At 44.7% G+C, this 18,105-nt stretch overlaps 1 protein-coding gene across 2 annotated transcripts in view; it reads left to right on the top strand.

Annotated features, from left to right (window-relative positions):
• The window catches only part of LOC147672962 (DNA dC->dU-editing enzyme APOBEC-3C-like), a 154,377-nt gene that overhangs the window by 29,269 nt on the left and 107,003 nt on the right, over positions 1-18,105 (top strand). Inside the window, exons 2-3 of one of the 2 annotated variants that reach the window (XR_015303469.1) lie at positions 6,212-6,266; positions 15,048-15,254. Coding sequence is in view for 1 of the 2 variants with exons in the window: in XM_086947854.1 (XP_086803980.1) it covers positions 6,212-6,266; positions 15,048-15,244 (252 nt within the window). In the remaining variant the exon portion in view is untranslated. Of the gene's footprint in view, positions 1-6,211; positions 6,267-15,047; positions 15,902-18,105 lie in introns of those variants that run through there. The other variant, XM_086947854.1, reaches the window with a different exon arrangement.

Here is an 18,105-nt window from a genome sequence, read left to right as displayed (position 1 = left end):
AACCAGGTTCCAAGGCTAGGCATGTGCTTTAGGCGACGTTAGAAGATGATGGCACATGTCGGAGAGAACATAAGATTTCACGCAACAGGGGAAGAACTTGTGTAGAGAGGAGAACTATTCCGTCAGTACGATCAGCGGCATCCTAACAAATGCCAGTTCATAAATCAGTAATAAAGGTGGTCACAAGGCAGAAGCAGATTCCTAAAAAGACAATTCTTGCAATATTCATGAAAAGATGCACCTGGCTGAACATTTGAAATCTGGCTGGTCAGGAACGGATCAAGGGAGCCAACCTTTTGCAAACTTGTCAGGCATGCCCTTGATGGCAACATCAGATGTATGTATGTATGTATGAAGTGTCAGTAGACAAGAAAATACATTTGACTTTGCAAACCACATTTGGTGGCTTATCATTGATTTTGAGATCCACTGTTATGCTGCATACATGCAATTGTGATCCTTCAAGAACATTGTATAGATGTATTATGTGTAACTGAAACCGGGCTTAAACCAGGTATGGAATCTTTTATAAATAAAGCAACCCTTCTTTTTTAAATACATATGGTCAGATAGAGAACTGAATAAACACATGAAGGAGTAGCTACTATTTTTGCAAGATCCAGATTGGAGGTGTTAGAACCCCTTTCAGAGGGCTGCGTGATAAGCAGGGGTTACTGGGGCCAACCATAGGGAATGTGGCCTTTTACTCTTGCTGTCTCAGGGCCCAACCTACTGTGGGTGCTGAGTAACTGGGATGAGTCCTCCCCCTTTCAGCACTTGAGTTTAGTGATATCAGAGGTTAAGAAGTCCAAGGCTTTATGAGGGGGGAGTTAGATGTATAGCATACGAAGGCAAAAGCTTCAAACAGTAACAGCAATACACTGATTGTCCAGTCAAATACTTGCTTTTATGGAAAAAAGGAGTAATGTAACCACAAAGCATAGAAACAACAGCACACTAAATAACCCCCACGGCCTCTTAAGGTCGGCGAGCTAGGAATGACCTGGACCTAATCTTCGAGCCTCTCTTTCCCTTCTAATAAGGTTGGTTATTCCCCATTCGGTCATGCAGCCCACGCCAGTCCTCATATGACAAAGTCTTAGTTTGGCCCTAAGAGTCAATGTTAACAGTACTAGATGCTAAGTTTGTGCAAGTCCACAGCAGGCCTGACAGACTAGTACCATCTTAACTAATCCAATGGCTGCCAGCAAGCACAGGAGGACTGAGGTGCTTCTTTGCGGGCTCCAGTCTCCTGATGCTAAGGGCCTGTGACCTTTCATGGTCTTTCCCCAATGATGTGTCTGGATCAGTATAAGATGGCCTACATCAGTGTCAGATGACCCCTCTCAGCTCCTGCAGCAATAGGCAAATGTTCTTCACAGTATCCTAGGCACAACAATCCAGGGGTACAGCCTTGACTCCACAGTGGCCCCATCCTGGCACACAGAGTCGCTGACTTTGGCTCGCACATGTGCGATGGCCTTATCGTCATGGTGGCCACATCCCTGGCACACGGGGTCGTCAACTTTAGCATGCACATGGGCATTAGCTCTACCTTCACTGCGGCCAACTGTTGCCGTATGGGGCTAGCCACCTTCAGCGAGCACATGGGCAACAGCCCTAGCTTCAGGATGCCTCCATCCTGTCACACAGGAGTCACTGATCTCAGCTTTTGCAAGGGCAGGCAGACGACCTGCACTCTTGCAATGGATCCAAACGGACCAGGTGTCTCACACTTCACTCACTGGGATCCACTCAGCAGGATCCCTGCCTGGCCTCTCTCTCACCAGGTGCTCTCCTCCACTGGTCTTGGCAGGCAGGCAGAGGGATTGTATTCCAGGCTCAGGGTAAGTGGTCTTGCCTTTCTGAGTAATGGCCCTTCACCCTAGAAGGAGACTAGCAGACCTTGGTCCCGTGTCCTAGTTCCAGCAACTAGAAGTCTTGTTGATCTTCTCTCCAGTTGAACTCAGCTGTAGAACAGTGCTGTTGAACAATTTGGGGAGATGTTGTTTACAATGCAGTGTTTACACCACACGACCTTTACCACGCTGCCATTACAACGCAAGTCGTTGCTACGACTTGCGCTGGATGGCGCTGTTAGTTAAGGAATATTGTAATTTTCTATTCCAACACCTTCCCTACTGTTAAGTGGACTGGTGTTAGAATAGAAAATTAAATAATCCTCAATCCGCGCCCTCCAACGCAAGTCGTTGTAACGGCTTGCGTTGTAAAATCCACGATGTAAAGTACTGCGATCAAAATGATCGCGTTGTACTATCATACATCCAACAATTTGTGGGACTCGTGCTCCCACATTTATAGTCCAAACCCATACATGGATGTGATTTAGAATCTAGTCCTTTGATATTTTGGTTGTGAGAGTTGACTTCTTTAAAGTGCCCTCTTCCCTGAGTAACCAGGTATCACATCTGGCTGTAGGCCTCCACGGAAATATTAATCATAAAGGTTCCATGGCCTGAGCTTTCCCCTCTTTCACTATTCCACAGAACTTCAAGTCCCAGAATTCAAAGAAAAAAAGCCTGAACTGGAGCAACACATTACACACGGACCTGGGAAACTTGACATCCATGCTACTGATCAGTAATTCTTCATGGAATCAAAGAGACATTTGATTTGCACAGAGTATGCTCTCCACCCCTCCCTCCAGTGTGTGCGTCCTCCCCAGACCCCAAGAATGTCAGTGATCCACATCACCAGCATGGGTTTGCAGTCCTAGACTCCACTAGCCTTTTCAGGCCCTGTGCTTCCAAAATGAAACCCATAGCAGTGCTTATTTTGTATATAAACAAGTGCTAGGGCTGGAGGTTCTGCTCAGGAGGGCACTGCAGGTTGCATCTTTGATTGGAACAGCAATCACTGCCACTGGCCAGTAATAACGCTCCCCGCTAAACATCACACTCCTATAAATGTGACAGTTTGGACAGTTCCAGGCCACCCAAAGCATTAAGAATGGCTCGGAATTAGCTGTAGAATTATTTATTAAATGTCCATTTAATTGTTAAACTGATGTGATGCGTACAGAAGTAGACAGACAGTGCCACCATGTGGTGGACTTTCATAAGTAAGTGTTGTTTTAACAACTAAGCGAAGTGCTGAGTATCGAAAAACAAACACCAAGACAAATGAAATACTGACCCCCAGGCCTCCATATTGTTTACACACACATCACATCATGCCCACACAAGCTGGCGGCCTCCCTTAGACTGTCACACTGTAATATTAAGTAGAAATCATCCGCGTGGTTTAAAGACAAATTCATAGCTTTTAAGAAAGTTTTACAAGCTTCTGAAAGAGCTGGGAGACACTGATGGAGCAACACCACTTTGATTCATTTAATCAAGCAGCGCATTAGACAATATAAGAACAAGATCAGGGTTTCAAAATGTCATTCTCTTACAGGATTCTTACTGCTTCCCACTTGCAAAACAAATTGTTTAAATTATTAAAGAACTGATGCAGACCTCTCCAGCTATTATTCCCTCCCCTGTGTTTTTGGTGAAGACCTTGGCAACTTCTTTTTATCGCTAAAGCAGGCAAAAGTAGAAACTATGGGGTTTATTTACAAGCCCCTTGCACCGCCAGTACGTCACTTTCTCCTACATTAAAAGTGACGCACCTGCAGTGCAAGGGGCTTGTAAATAAACCCCTCTGTCTCCTATTCTACCTGTTCTGGGAATCATGGCAATGGCAACTTAACAACTCATCGCCCAAAGGATGTATGTCGTTACAACGCATGCTTTTTCCACGCATGCATTTACAACGCAGGTTTTACAACGCAAGGCTTTACAACGACTTGCGTTGGGGGGCGCTGGATAGTGAATAGTTTAATGTACTATTCCAACTCCAGTCCCCGTGGATAGTAGGGAAGGTTTTGGATAGTAAATTAAACTATTCCCTATCCTACAGCGCCCTCCAGCGTAAGTCATTGTAACGACTTGCGTTGTAATTCCTGCGTTGTAAAGGTACTGTGTGGAAAAAGTTTTGTTGTAAAGGATGTTTCCCGCATCTAAATGGTAGGAGTTTGCTCCCATTCCTAGTGATGATATGGCATTGCTTATCCATAAGGCTCTCAGATTTCTGTTTTTACAGATAATTACAGGCAGAAAACAGCGTGTTTCCTGTCTGTATTTTTTTTTAAAAGCAGAAAAATACAGAAAATTGTACTTCTAGTCAGGGACTTTCAACGCTGTCCTTCATGAATTCCAAGCCAACATCTGAGCAGATAGACAGTATGAGGAGTTAAAAAACAGGATGAGATTTCCATGTAGGCATATGTTCACATATATTTGTATATATTGCTAATATATACATGTGGGTTAAGTGTTGTGCTATATTAGGTACTTAATTTGCTCAAACAGGCATCAAAGTACGTGTGCATATTGTTCAGTTAAATAAATGTGGAAATACACCATGTTACCACTCTATTTAGTCTTAAAACACAAAATAAATATGGATAAATACAAATGAGACTGCAAAAAAATAAATATGGATAAACACAGACGGAAATCTTGAAAAAATAAATACCATGAAACCGGAAGTTCTACCTATCGGCCAATGTAGATCAGGGTCTCCGGTAGATTCCATTCCTATCAGTTTGTTCCAAACTCGTAGTTCCGGTCTATACTACAGTTTTGGGTAATGGAATCTTGAGTTGTCAAGCAGTTGGCTCTTTTCCTAGAATCCAATACCATCTTAGACGAATCTCAGGTTGGGTTCCATTCCAACAAAAGAGCAGAACTAACCCTTGTGGCTGTTATGGACAATCTACGGTTGGCTGCGGATTAAAACATAATTTCTGTCCTGATATCATCAGACCTTTCCACAGTATTCAACGCCATCGAGCATTACATCTTGCTTCAACAGTTGAAGCAGATTGGCATTGGTGGACAAATTGTTAAGTGTGTTTTTGTATCTTATATTCAGTATTTCTTAGTGAATGCTATTTGGCCAAAAGTAGTTGACGCCAAAATAAATCAAATAAAGTGTTCCCCAGGGGTTATCTCTACCCCATACTTGTTTAATGTTTACTTGTCTCCTCTCGCAGCTCTGGTTCCTTTCTGTACTAGATCTGTGCACTTATGCCAAAGACACTCACTACTTTAAAAGCTGAGTGTGCCACCTGCCATCCTTCATCCATTCAGAACCACGTATTGGCAGTATCCTCTTGGAGGAGCCAAAAATTGCTCAAATTAAACATGGATAAAACCTAGATCCTTATGGCGGACCCTTGGACTATTGCAGTTACAATGGCCATCTACCTGTTGCACCGGCCCGCCCGTCTCTGCCTTTGTCTGAAAGCCTTGGGATGAAGATTGATGCCGCTCTTCATATGGACGCCCAAGTTGCTTCAGTTATCTTCTCTTGCACCTTCCATCTTAGGCAACTTCGGCTAATTTTGCCCTACTTTTCCACTGAGGGCAAGATTAAGGCACTCTGATATGGTGGGCTTTAGACTTGAACCCTGTAACAGCCTCTATCTCAATATCAAGACATCTTTGTTAGATCGGCTGCAATCAATCCAGACTCAAGGAGCTAAGATAGCAGTAGGAGCTCCAAAATTTACTTCACCCTCTAGTATTCTAAAGACCCTTCACTGGATCCCCATCTGCAAAAGTGTTACCATTAAATTATCACTTGTTTGTTGGTCATCATTCGATGTATGGATCTTCTCCATCCATTTCCCAAAGACTTGTCCACCTCGTTACAAAGAGGGCTCTTAGCTCCTCGAAACGTTCTTTGTCTGATTCCCAGATTTCACAAGCTCCGGCTGGACAGCCGCAGTTTCTCTGTGGCTTCCCCTAAACTCTGGAACAATCTTCCAAAACATCTTCAATGTTGTCCAAACCATTTGTCTTTTAAAAAGCTACTGAAGACAGATTTGTTTTGTAATCCTGCTCCAAATCAATTTTTTTTTAATTATGTTTGTTGCTATATCATAAATGTCTAGTAAATCATTTGTTATAAATTACTGGATATTAATGATTTCAGTGAAATGGGACGAGCGGACGTGCATGCAGTTTATTTATTCAATGTATTTCTCTTGTTCACCAAATTGAAGTTTACTGGGGGCATAATAGAAATGCATAAATCACATATTATCAGCAAGTGGATGGGCAGCACTGTGGGGGATATTGTTGTAATATCTGACAGATTCTTTATCTTTTAATTAAATTCCTATTTTTTCTTCTAGGGGGAGAATAGTTGCAATGTCGCCAATCTAAATGAACCAAATGCCCAACCCTCAGGTAAGATTATCACTTAGAAACTGGCTATTGCTGAGATTCACCGACAAAATGCCCTGAATGGTTTAATGCCCCGAATTATTCTAAAAACGTGTAAGCCAAGTGCAGCAAAGGACATGTCGCCCCTCGTGAAAAGGCCCCTTCTGAAATGGAACGAGATGTCACTGAAGTAGGTAAGTAATTTTATTTCAATTATTCTAGCATACATGACAACATTTCGAAACAGGAAAGAAGGAGATATTGAGAATAAAATCAGGGGAATTTGTTTTCCCCACTGACTAATATTGAAACTGACAAAAAAAAGGTGAAGGTCCAAAGATTCCAGGGCTATATCAGTTTTCACAGAATTTTATACAAGCAAAGGAAACACACTCAAAGCTCTGGACCTCTTGAGCTTTCTAAAATTGTACAGTTTTGAAAGGGGAAGAGTGTGTATTCCGTTTCTATGACTGTATTATTTTTAAGGCTAAATCCTGTTTTCAAAGTGTTCCATTCAAGAGACAAGATTGCTCCAAATTTGAACAAGAAATCTTTACATCAAAAAAAAAATTTCAGTCACTGCGCGAACCTTGCAGGACTCAACGTTCCGGTAGAGACCTTAGTGCACAAGGAGATTTATCTCGAAATTTATAGTCCAGGAAAAATGTTGATGTTGGAACAAATCGACCAGAAAAATTGGAAGAAGTGCATTGCATATGAAAATTAATGTCTAAATAGCCTTGAGAAAACCCTGGCGCCAGTCGCCACAAGGGGCGAAACACGTGTCGGCTGTCCATGTTCAAAAATGCACTAATAAAGATTTCCTGTTCAAATTTGGAGCAATCTTGTCTCTTGAATGGAACACTTTGAAAACAGGATTTAGCCTTAAAAATAATACGGTCATAGAAACGGAATACACACTCTTCACCTTTCAAAACTAATATTGAAACTGTTGCACTTTTTGTCAGGGGACAGCTCAAATAAAGCCATTTTGATCTTAAAAAATTATTATTCATCATTTATTTTACACTGTGCCCCTCGGGTACAACGGGAATGCACACCCGCTTTGTGCACCCCGGGGCGCAATGGTATTACTGAATTCGCCGCAGATGCTTGTGCTTCCCCTTCAATAATATTGATAGTGCTGGCGCACATGCAGCACCGGCGCTATCATGAGAGTGCATTCTTTCATTTGCATGGGAACGTGGCATCAAGCAAATAAGGGAATCTATTTGCCTATGCGCTCATGCCATATTATAGACATGGGTGGCAATGCAAACAGGCCCTTTGGAGATGCACTGACAGTGTGCCAAAAAAAGTGTGGCGCACTGTCAGTGGTCCTTCTAATGGAAAACCCTAATGATGGGTTTAAGGGGATACCATGAACTCCTCAGACTGCCCCTGCAGACAGATGCAGTCACTCACTACACCCGTCTGCAGGGGGATATCTGAACCCTTTGTAAAGTGCAAGCAAGTTGCTACCTGCAGAGAAAAACACGGGTCGGCTTTGAAGCAGCTGCTTCGCATTTCACTGAATGCGCTGCCCTCAGGGCAGCTCAAGTTCGCAGCTGCCCTTTGGGCAGCCCATTCATTATAGTAGGCTGCACTTTTCTTGTTTGCGCCCGGTGCACCTTTTGAAAGGTGTTTCGTGGCACAAATCATAATAAGGCCCCTGGAGTCTTGCACCTGAATTATGCACGATGTAGTAAACTCACAAGCTGTATATTATTTCAGAATTATATTTTACATACTTAGGCAAAGAACGATTCATTTATTTTATGAGAATCAAGGATGTTTAACTGTGTGCCAAGGACGGGATTCGAAGCCAGGTCCATTGGTTCAAGGCCTGCTGTTTAGTCTGGATGTGTCACAGAATTATATAACTTTGTGTGAAATTTAGCCCAATATATGACTAAAATGCTTTTGGCAGTCTGTTTTAGTGTCAAATATGCATTCAAATAAATGTTCAGGACTAAGAGACATGTTGGTGCCAAGAGACCTGTGGGTGTACGTGCGCTTTATAATACCCCTTAACATAACTTAACATAGAGAAAGAATAGATGAAAAATCACCAACATGTAGATATAGATGAAATGCATAATGTGTAAATTATGCTTACGCATCTAAGTAGAGTGCTTTGCTGCAGTCTATGACTAGAGGGCTTTCTCTAATAAAAGAGAGAGGGACCCTCTACCAAAGGGATGGGGTACCAACTATTGACAATGTCAAAAAAGAGAAATTCCCTTTGGGCACATTAACACAGACAAGTAAGCTTCTATATACAAGCAGCAAATCAATTCCTCAAGCATACATACAATAATCAGAGCAATACACTAATTAACCAGATTTTGAAAAGGCAAATAAATTCAATACGTACAGTTTATTATCGTGATTAAAAAAGATTAAAAACACATTAAAAAGTGTGTAAAATAAGGGAAAAACAGACAATATACATGGGAATAAATCATATACACAAGTTCATCAAGTTAATTCCTATAGCTTGAAAGGGAGGTACAAAAAAAGGTATATTCAGCATCAATCAGAAAACTCCTTAATCAATATATGTTGAACTTCTCCCCCAATTTTCAACGCGTTTCGACGGACATTAATCATACAGCCGTCTTCCTCAGGAAAATATTAGCTGTCTTCCCCAGATAACTTTAAAAGAAGGTCTGCCTTCAAGGTAGGGGATAAACACCTCCCTCCTCGCAGTTCAAGTTGTGTTATCAGCTGCTAAAGGTATTTATAGACCTTATCGCAGGTATTAAAAAATCTTTCTTATCTTGCTTGCATGCGGTACAACGTTGTGGATATCACAATTCTGTTGCTATATAAGTCATTTAAATTAGGTCAGACGCGCTAGAACTCTTGAGAGATTACTTCAGTCTTCTCAGTCTTTGTAGTCTTTGTAGTAACGCTGCCTCTTAGAGACATTAATGCCAAGCCTCCCGCGTGCAGCTCCCGAGGTGTTCAATAGAAACACCGTATGCTTCAAACGCCCGGTTTATATATTCTCTCTATGGGTCGCGGAAAAGCGTCGCGATAATCGTCATTGAAAGAGGACTAATCCTGGGCGACAAAGACTGAGAAGACTGAAGTAATAACACGACTTGAACTGCGAGGAGGGAGGTGTTTATCCCCTACCTTGAAGGCAGACCTTCTTTTAAAGTTATCTGGGGAAGACAGCTAATATTTTCCTGAGGAAGACGGCTGTATGATTAATGTCCGTCGAAACGCGTTGAAAATTGGGGGAGAAGTTCAACATATATTGATTAAGGAGTATTCTGATTGATGCTGAATATACCTTTTTTTGTACCTCCCTTTCAAGCTATAGGAATTAACTTGATGAACTTGTGTATATGATTTATTCCCATGTATATTGTCTGTTTTTCCCTTATTTTACACACTTTTTAATGTGTTTATAATCTTTTTTAATCACAATAATAAACTGTACGTATTGAATTTATTTGCCTTTTCAGAATCTGGTTAATTAGTGTATTGCTCTGATTATTGTATGTATGCTTGAGGAATTGATTTGCTGCTTGTATATAGAAGCTTACTTGTCTGTGTTAATGTGCCCAAGGGGAATTTCTCTTTTTTGACATATGACTAGAGGGCACCTGAGGTAATTGGACCCATCTTCTTTACCCCTCAACAGAGGGGTGCTCTAGCCTGAATCATGCGTTATATCATGTAACTCATCCTTTCCCTCTTCTTGCTTATCTGACATGGATTCACTCATTTGTAACCTAGCCGTATTTTTACCAGCATAACCAGTACCTTAATGCCCTGGAGGGTACAAAACGGAGGAAAATCCCCATAAGCCACATTTAAAATAGCAAACATAAGCAGATAGCACTTTAAGAAGTGTCGTAGAGATGCCTTAATGTTCCTTGGCAGATAGTTAAAGTAAACAAAGAAAGCAAAGCCATGTTAACAATAAATAACGATGATTTTAAATGAAGTCCTAATTCGGTATCAAGCTCAGGCCTTTGAATATTCTTAAACCATTTACAAATGGCTGGTATTTTTCTTTGGAAAAGGTGGCTCCTCTTCTCAGGAAATAGGTGAGACCTCAATAAAAATAGTGAGAAAAATAGAATCATAGGTACCCCCCTAGGCCCCATAGCGGAGGGCCAGGGGGGCGGGGCTGTGCTAGGAGCCCTAAAGTCATTTTGGAACAACCTTTCCATGTCAGAAAGACCGACATGGAAAGGCTGTTAGAAAATGACATCATAATCCGACTGTGGAGCCGAGACTGGGTCTGCCATCATTTAGGGTTCATGAACATTTCGGATGCTCGACAGGCTCTTTCAGCAGCAGACGGTACATCCACCTGATGCCAGTGGCGGCTCCTCTTTAAGGGCGTTTGGGCGCCGCCCCCCTGCTTTCTCGCCGTGCGAGAAGACAGAAACATAAATGGTAATAACTACCATTTGTTTTTGCCTTCTCGCACGGCGAGAAAGCTGAAGTTCCTGGTTGGGAGTGGGAGGTGTTACTCGAGGGCAGGGGGGAGTGGCTTGCCCACTGTTGTTCATACTGACTGCTTGGGCAGCCTGAGGCCACCTAAGCAGTCAGTATGTACAACAGTGGTCAAGCCACTCCCCCCTGCCCTCGAGTAAGAGGCTGCCCAAGCAGTCAGTATGAAAAACAGTGGGCAAACCACTCCCCCCTGCCCTCGAGTAACACCGCCCACTCTTCTTGTTCTCTATGTATGCTGCAACATACATAGAGAAAATGACCCGTGTGGGTCAGCGGCCTCACCAATCACAACGCTGCCATTTCAGCGTTGTGATTGGTGGATGGGAGGGGGGGTGCCTTCATGATGACGTGCGCTGCAGCTTCAACGCAGGACGGCGGGAGTCTCCGGACTTAAGCGGGAGGCGGGGACAGTAAGTTTTACTTTTTTATATTTTTCCCTTAAACCCCTCCTGCCTCTCCCCCATCCCCTCCGCGACCCCATTTCCACTCGCCCGTAATGCCAGCCGCGACTGGTCTGTCATACGCACAAAATGATTCTGACCGTGTGTGTATTTTCTTTTCAATGCGAGTTGTGTGCCGTTAATGGGTTTTTTAATCACCCAAAAAGGCCCCGGTGTTTGTGAAAATCTGTTTGCAATGTGTACGCAAAATTGTTCTGAGGAAAGTCTTGAAATACCAGAGTCAACACGCGCCGGCACCCTCCTCAGTCCCAAACCACCCCCGTGCAATACTGGCATCTCGCTTCTGTTTGCAGTGCGCTGCAGTGCAGTGGGTGTAGTGAAGGAATGTTTCACGGGGCCTTGCCGCCCTGAAAGCCTGCCTTCACCCAGCCACGAGGATGCAATTCACTGAAAACTTGCTTGGCCAAAAGCAAACAATTGCCTCATGTGGTAGCAGGTGCAATATGGGTCTGTTTCTTTAAAAAAGCCTAAATCTATACCCGAAGAGTTACTTATTTGCTTGGGTGCAGCAGACTTAGAAAATATTTAGGTCACAAATAGAAGCCTGCCACAGTCGCAGGTTACTAGCAGTACTCCTGGAAACATTTTTTGGTTCCCCAGTATGTGCATGAAAAGATAGACCCTTGCTTCCTGCTACCAGCAGATAAGTGATTTTTTTTAAATCATCCACTCTTCCACGCCCCACTGCTGCTTCCTGGCAGCGCAACCACTGCTGATGACTCCGCTCACCGCATTGTAATGCGGCAGGAGGACATCAGGAGCAGATGTCGAGCAGACTGCAACCGACGGTTGATCGGTTTGCAGTCCGCCCGACAACATAATCAGCCCCGTAGTCTCCAAAGAGATTTCAAGACTCCACATTTCACCAACCTCCATTTACTGACCTTTGCATCTCACTCTCCTCCCAAAGTGATGCAGGCTGAGCAGTATGAGGCACAGACATGAGGCCATTAGATCTGCTCCTCAGAGCTAATGTCAACTAGACTGTTCTTGCCCTAGCCACATCTACATGTCTAGGACCATGTGTGCATGTATGTATGTAATCTGGAATTCTACCACTGGGGTCCAAGATGCTGTGATTGGGGACAGATTTTTATTAACTACTTATCTCAGACAGACCAGGTTAAATGTTAAAAATATCTGGTTAAATGTATGATAGCGTGCAAGGGCTTTGAAAGCTAACTCTCGGTGGGGGGTGCATTTTAAATCAGATCTTGAAATGACAATGTTGTCTCAACTAAAGACAACACAATAGTTGGGATTTGCTGGTGACAGAGGTTACTTCTACAGAGGATGGCAGTATTAGCGGTTCATTTTTTATATTTGTGTAATTGTTTTTTACAAGTTTGTCTGAGTCGCTCAATAAGGCGCACAACTGTCAGGAGGTTGATTCCATGACTGAAGTCCCAGCTGCTTATTGGCTTCTGTTCAGGGAACTACACTTATTTTTCTTTAACTTTCTGGTTACTGCTCCCATGTCATGAAATAAAGTGTAAATTCCTTGGTCCCATGACCATTGATGCTCAAATCATGAAAGGCCAAAAGTAGTCAGAAGCAAAGAAAACACACATAATGCAAGTTAACTAAAAGGTAGAAAGTTTGAGTCCAGGAGAAGTTAATAACGTGCTCGAATTGATTTGTTATTTGCCCATTTTTTTGGCAGGTTTTGCTTAGTAATTATTGTTCAATGTGTGAATCCCATGATATGCACCCGCCCTTCCCACCTTCCCACTGGCACCATGTGATTGGTCGTAAGACTTTTGAATGAATGTGGTTATTGACAAACGACCAGCACGCTGTCCAAATAGCTCCAGAGGCCAAATTACTCCATCTTTCACTCTATTATGTGAAGTATAAGCAGGAAATACATGACTCACTCCACCCACAATTTATACAGCATCACAGATCACACTATATGTCTGATTCACAAAACTAACATTTATTGGCGCGAGACTTGTCCTGTGCAAGTTGTGCTTTTCCAAGTGAGGAATATTTGTATGTTTGGGTGATGCAAATGCAAGATGCTCAAAGCATGCCCCAGCAGTCACTAGCTAAGCATTCTTTCAGCATAAACCAGGATCACTGAAATTATGCAAGTCTGTAGTATTTCCCGTTTAGTTATAGTTTTACTGCATTTGCTTATACTCGATCATCAGCTACATAATCTGCAGTCTATAATAAAAAAAATATGGGCAGATCTACAAGGAAGTGCTGAAGCGTGGCATCGCTAGCCGTCTGGCTGCGCCACGCTGTGGCACTTCCGAAGCACCAGAATGCGACATATTTACAATAATATGTCACATTCCTGTGTCTCTCCCCTGTGCTGGCACACACACTCTCAGCCATGCGCCGGTGCAGGCACCCTTGCACCATGGTGCAAGGATGCCTGCGTCATGGGGAGATTGTTTTTTTGTGCAGGAAGGGGCACCTTCCTGCACAAAACCAATCACTACAGGCATTTTCCTATTACAGTGTGTGCTGTAGAATGCAGTACGCTTTGAAAGAGGAATAAACGTGGAGAAATGAAAACATTTCTCCTGGTTGCGCCTCGCTACGCCTCCCTTTGGGAGGTGTAGCATTGACAATAATTTCCAGATTTACGATTCCTCGTAAATCTGGAAATGTGTCTCGTTCCATCGTGTTGCGTGAGAACACACACAGCAACACCCATGGAATGCCGCTTCCACGCAAAGTGCTGCGTGTGAAGCGGACATATTTTAATGGAGAGGAAAAGTCATGCAGGGTGGCTTTTCCTCTCCTTGTAAGTATGGAGGAGCCCCCTGCGCCACCAGTACGTCACAAAAAGTGACATACTGGTGGCGCAGGGGGCTTTTAAATCTGCCCCATGGCTCAGACGGATCAAAAATCATAAAAAATGCTGGGACACATGTTTCAGCACAGCAAAAGTCCCTGCACAAAAATTGATAGGTCATCTTTCAGTGCTTGTTGATGTATTTGGTTCTTAAACGGGTTCAAATGATGTGAAACCTTTGTCCGGAAAATGTTTCCATGTGTAAAAGTGGGAAAATAATGAAGTATACTATCACAAAATGTGCCGCATTGCGCCTCATAATTTGCTTTTTGTTGAGGCATAATTTGGTCAACCCTGTCGCACAATTTGGTTCTACCCCGCCTGAGCCTGGTATTAACTCCACTTATGGCAAATTGGGCTTCGGCGGGCAAAGCTAGAATTAGAGGATAGACCGTTGGGTTTCCAGTTCACAAATTAACAGGGCCGACGCTAGGCATGGGCAGCGTGGGCAGCTGCCCAGGGCCTCGCACTCAGCCCACCATCATGGTGCCCCGAACCACTCGTGTGCCCTGTTGTTTCCCTGTCTCCTTGCAATTAGGGTCTATGGGAGGTGTCCCCTCCCTGGGCCTCTCAGGGATGGTGTCTGGAGGCCTAGGGGAGGGAGACGCTTCTCCTTCTCCCAATTGCAAGGAGACCCATTCAGAGACACTGTGGGAGGCCCATTGTACAGGGTTTTAGCGCACCCACAGTGTTAACTCTCAGCCCACAAGCAATTCTTACACCTATCAGGCTGGAGGTGTGGGAATAGCTTGTGGGCTGAAAGTTAAAACTGTGGGGGCGGTAAAATCCTGTACAATGAACCTTCTGCGGTGTCTCTGAATGGTTTCCTTGCAAGGGGTCGCTTAAGTAAATTAGAGGAGCCTCACGCATTCCCTTGTGGCCCAGGGCCTCGCAAATCATAGAACCGGCCCTGCAAATTAACCACTGACACAGATCTTCCTTGAGAAGCCAGTTTTCGCTATAGAGTGATAAATGCATGCACCTTGTCTATCCGAAATTTGTACTAGGTCTGGAATAATTCGACATTTTAATTTGTTTCTTTCCTTTCAGGGAATGTCACACCCCTGCCTCCCTGTGAGACAGGGGATAAGGCTGAAAGAACTCCCTCCAGGAACCCTGAGTGCCCACCGCTGGCAAAGAGAGAGGGGGATTCAGGCCCCGAGACACCTCAGAAACCCAGCCCTGACGGGGACACTGTCCGACCGACAGCAGGCGTGAAGAGAAAGTTGATGCTCCCCGACGACTGATGTTCACGAGGTTTCCCGCGCATTGTTCAACAGAAAATGTGTAGAATGCTGGTCTTAAAGGAGCCACGCAATGTAGAGAAAAAAAAACTGTTTTCTTTACCCAGTCCTTTGATGATGTCAGCTGGGGATTTGAGACATATTGTGACATCATTCACCAGCTGGCCCCTTTAATATTAATCACGCAGAAAGTTCCAGATTAGTGTAAATCTTGACAGGAGACTCAAGGAACTGCATAGTTAGCAATCTGTTCACCCAGCAGCCATTGCTCAATCAGATGAGACTATGTAAAACTTAGTAAAAAAAAACACATTTCCTGCTATTGGATCACGGCTGGTGGTAGACCAAATCTTGGAAAACATATATGAAATTTTCCTGAAATGATTTCACATTTTTATGGGGGCTATATTTTGCAGGAAAAATCTCAGAAATCTGTAGAAACAACAAATACAATGTTTTTTTATTTTTTTTATTTTTGGAAGACCTTTATTTAGAAAAGGGTGCACACAGCTATTCAGCCAAACATCCCGGAGGCATGGCAGCAAAATTAGAGTATCAAACTGTTTCGGCACACCCAGGAGAGCTGCTAAGGATAAGAGAGGTCAATTTTTAAAATTAAAACAGGATATACACGGTAAATACGTAATACAGTTCCATATGTTAACGAAAAGAAGAGAGAGAAAAGAAAACAGGAGGGGGCCGGCTACGGGATCTAAAGTAGATGCAATCACCGGGTGGGCAGGGAAGCGTGTCCATCTGCAGAGACACCCACATTTTGAAGCGAACAGTATAAGCAAGCATACATTTCTGAAGATTCCCGACTAATGCCCCACCCGATGAATCCAATGACAGGAGAGGCTGAGCGGCCACAGTCCCAGCACCGCCCAAAAAGTCCAAACAGTAACCCGATACACTGACCCCCGGCCCAGGGAGAGAGGAAAAAGGAAAGTCCAGTCAAACTAAAAAAGAGAGAAAAAGGCCATAGAAACAGAGAACGGAAAAACAAAAATACCCCATCCCCTACCCCCCACCCTGCACCCCTGCAGATGGCTACGGCCTACCCCCCTAGCAGCGTGCCTATCGCCCAGCGACCAAAAACCCGAAATATAGTAGAAAAGAGATTTATAAAGGAAGGAAACACAGAAAAAGAAAGAAAAGAAAAGTTAAGGGAGGAGGAGAATCACACATTCCCGGTCACACTGCCCCCCTCCTGCGACGTACAGTCCTGGTCATTAAACAATAAGCAACGAAGCAAAGTAGATTCGGTAGAACCCAGGAAAGACGTCCTACAACGCCCCGCCCCCAATACAAGAAAATGGCGGATCCCGGGTCCCTCACAAACCCTTAGCATCCGAGTCGAACACCAGTCTCACCCTTGACCTCTACGAGTGTTCACCATGAGTTCCGCACACCGCATCCGCCTATTCACAGGATAAATCAAAATTCCAGCCAGTCCACGAATCTGTGCGGCGAGTCCAACAGATATCCACAGTCCACCACAATCCTCAGCCGCCATGACACTCACCAAGGTACGACCAGATCCCGACTGTCCCATACTCCACCACACTGCACAGCTCACACGATCGATAGATGTTCGCTTTTTCCGTCGGGCCACAGTTTCAATAAAGTCATTGGGGGACGAGCTCGTGAACACGACCACAGGCGGACTCTTCAACGTGGATGGGCGATACACCATGGCGGCGGATTCAGCCGCACACTGCGGTACAGACATTGCTATCCAAGCTCCGACACTAGATGGGCCTCGAGTCGTAGATTCCGGGATCAAAGTCGGGGAAACGGCTCGCTTAGGGGGACCAGACAGATCAGAGTCATTATGTGATCGGGCCGTTTCGGTGGCATCCGCAATCGACTTATGTGAAAGAGCAACCACGTAGGAGCACAGACCCTGAATGGCGGCCATCACGGTTCGCAATGATGGCTCTTCTTCACCTCGCACCGCCGCGAACTGATCGACTCCAGACATCAGTGCGCCCTTCGGGTCACCCGATTCTCCCAGGGACCGAAGTGCGATGAGGGCAGGCGGGGGCAGGAGGCACACAGTCCAGCAGCGATAGGGCCTCTCAGATGGGGTCCCCACCCCGGCGGGAAGGGAACGCCGAGAAGGGGACCCCCGGCCACTCAGCCACTCACAGGATCATTACACCTCCCCAATGCGGGTAGAACCGCAGGCTCACCACCAGACCAGGGGCAGGTTGCTCTCCACTTCTATCGACTGGACCGTGTCTGGGTCCCCCGGCCGCCGTTGTCGCACTGTAACCCGGCAGGGTCAGTACTCGAGGTCCCGGCTCTCGGTCAGCGTTAGGCCAAGAACTTCCACTCGATGTAACTCCGGCAATCCGGGTCGTAAGTTTCCCAGGACCACACCGCCAGTATCAGCAACAGGTCACCCACACGGGGGCGAGGCGAGAAAGCAGGATTTGTAGCAGGATATTCAAGCAGCAGGAGGAGGTCGACGGAGCCGAGAGCTTATGCGGCCATCTTCGTTTGTCGCTAGGCTCCTCCCCAACAAATACAATGTTGACGAATATTTCTCAGTTTAGTTTAAAAAATAAGTACACCCACCAGTACACACAATAATTACTTTGCTCTTCCTTGAGTGCTTTAAAAGAAAGCTAATTGAAATACATAAGACCTCGGTCCCCCTCACCGCCATCTGTCTTATGCCACTCTTTATGCGTCCTGATTTCAGTGTCTCTGGTCCTCGCCCACCCACACCTGTTGTCCTACTCTGTACAGATGTCCTGGCATTCTAAGCCCTTACAGACCTCGACTCTGCTCCCAACCCCCTCCCCCACTTTGGGCCTGTGCCTCAATGTGCAGAGCACGCCTGCCAAATTCATTCA

The sequence above is a fragment of the Lissotriton vulgaris genome (genome assembly GCF_964263255.1).
Source record: "Lissotriton vulgaris chromosome 8 unlocalized genomic scaffold, aLisVul1.2 SUPER_8_unloc_1, whole genome shotgun sequence".
Classification (NCBI taxonomy): Eukaryota; Metazoa; Chordata; class Amphibia; order Caudata; family Salamandridae; genus Lissotriton; species Lissotriton vulgaris.
Note: the sequence above shows the minus strand (reverse complement) of the source record. Positions and strands in the feature narration are given on the sequence as shown.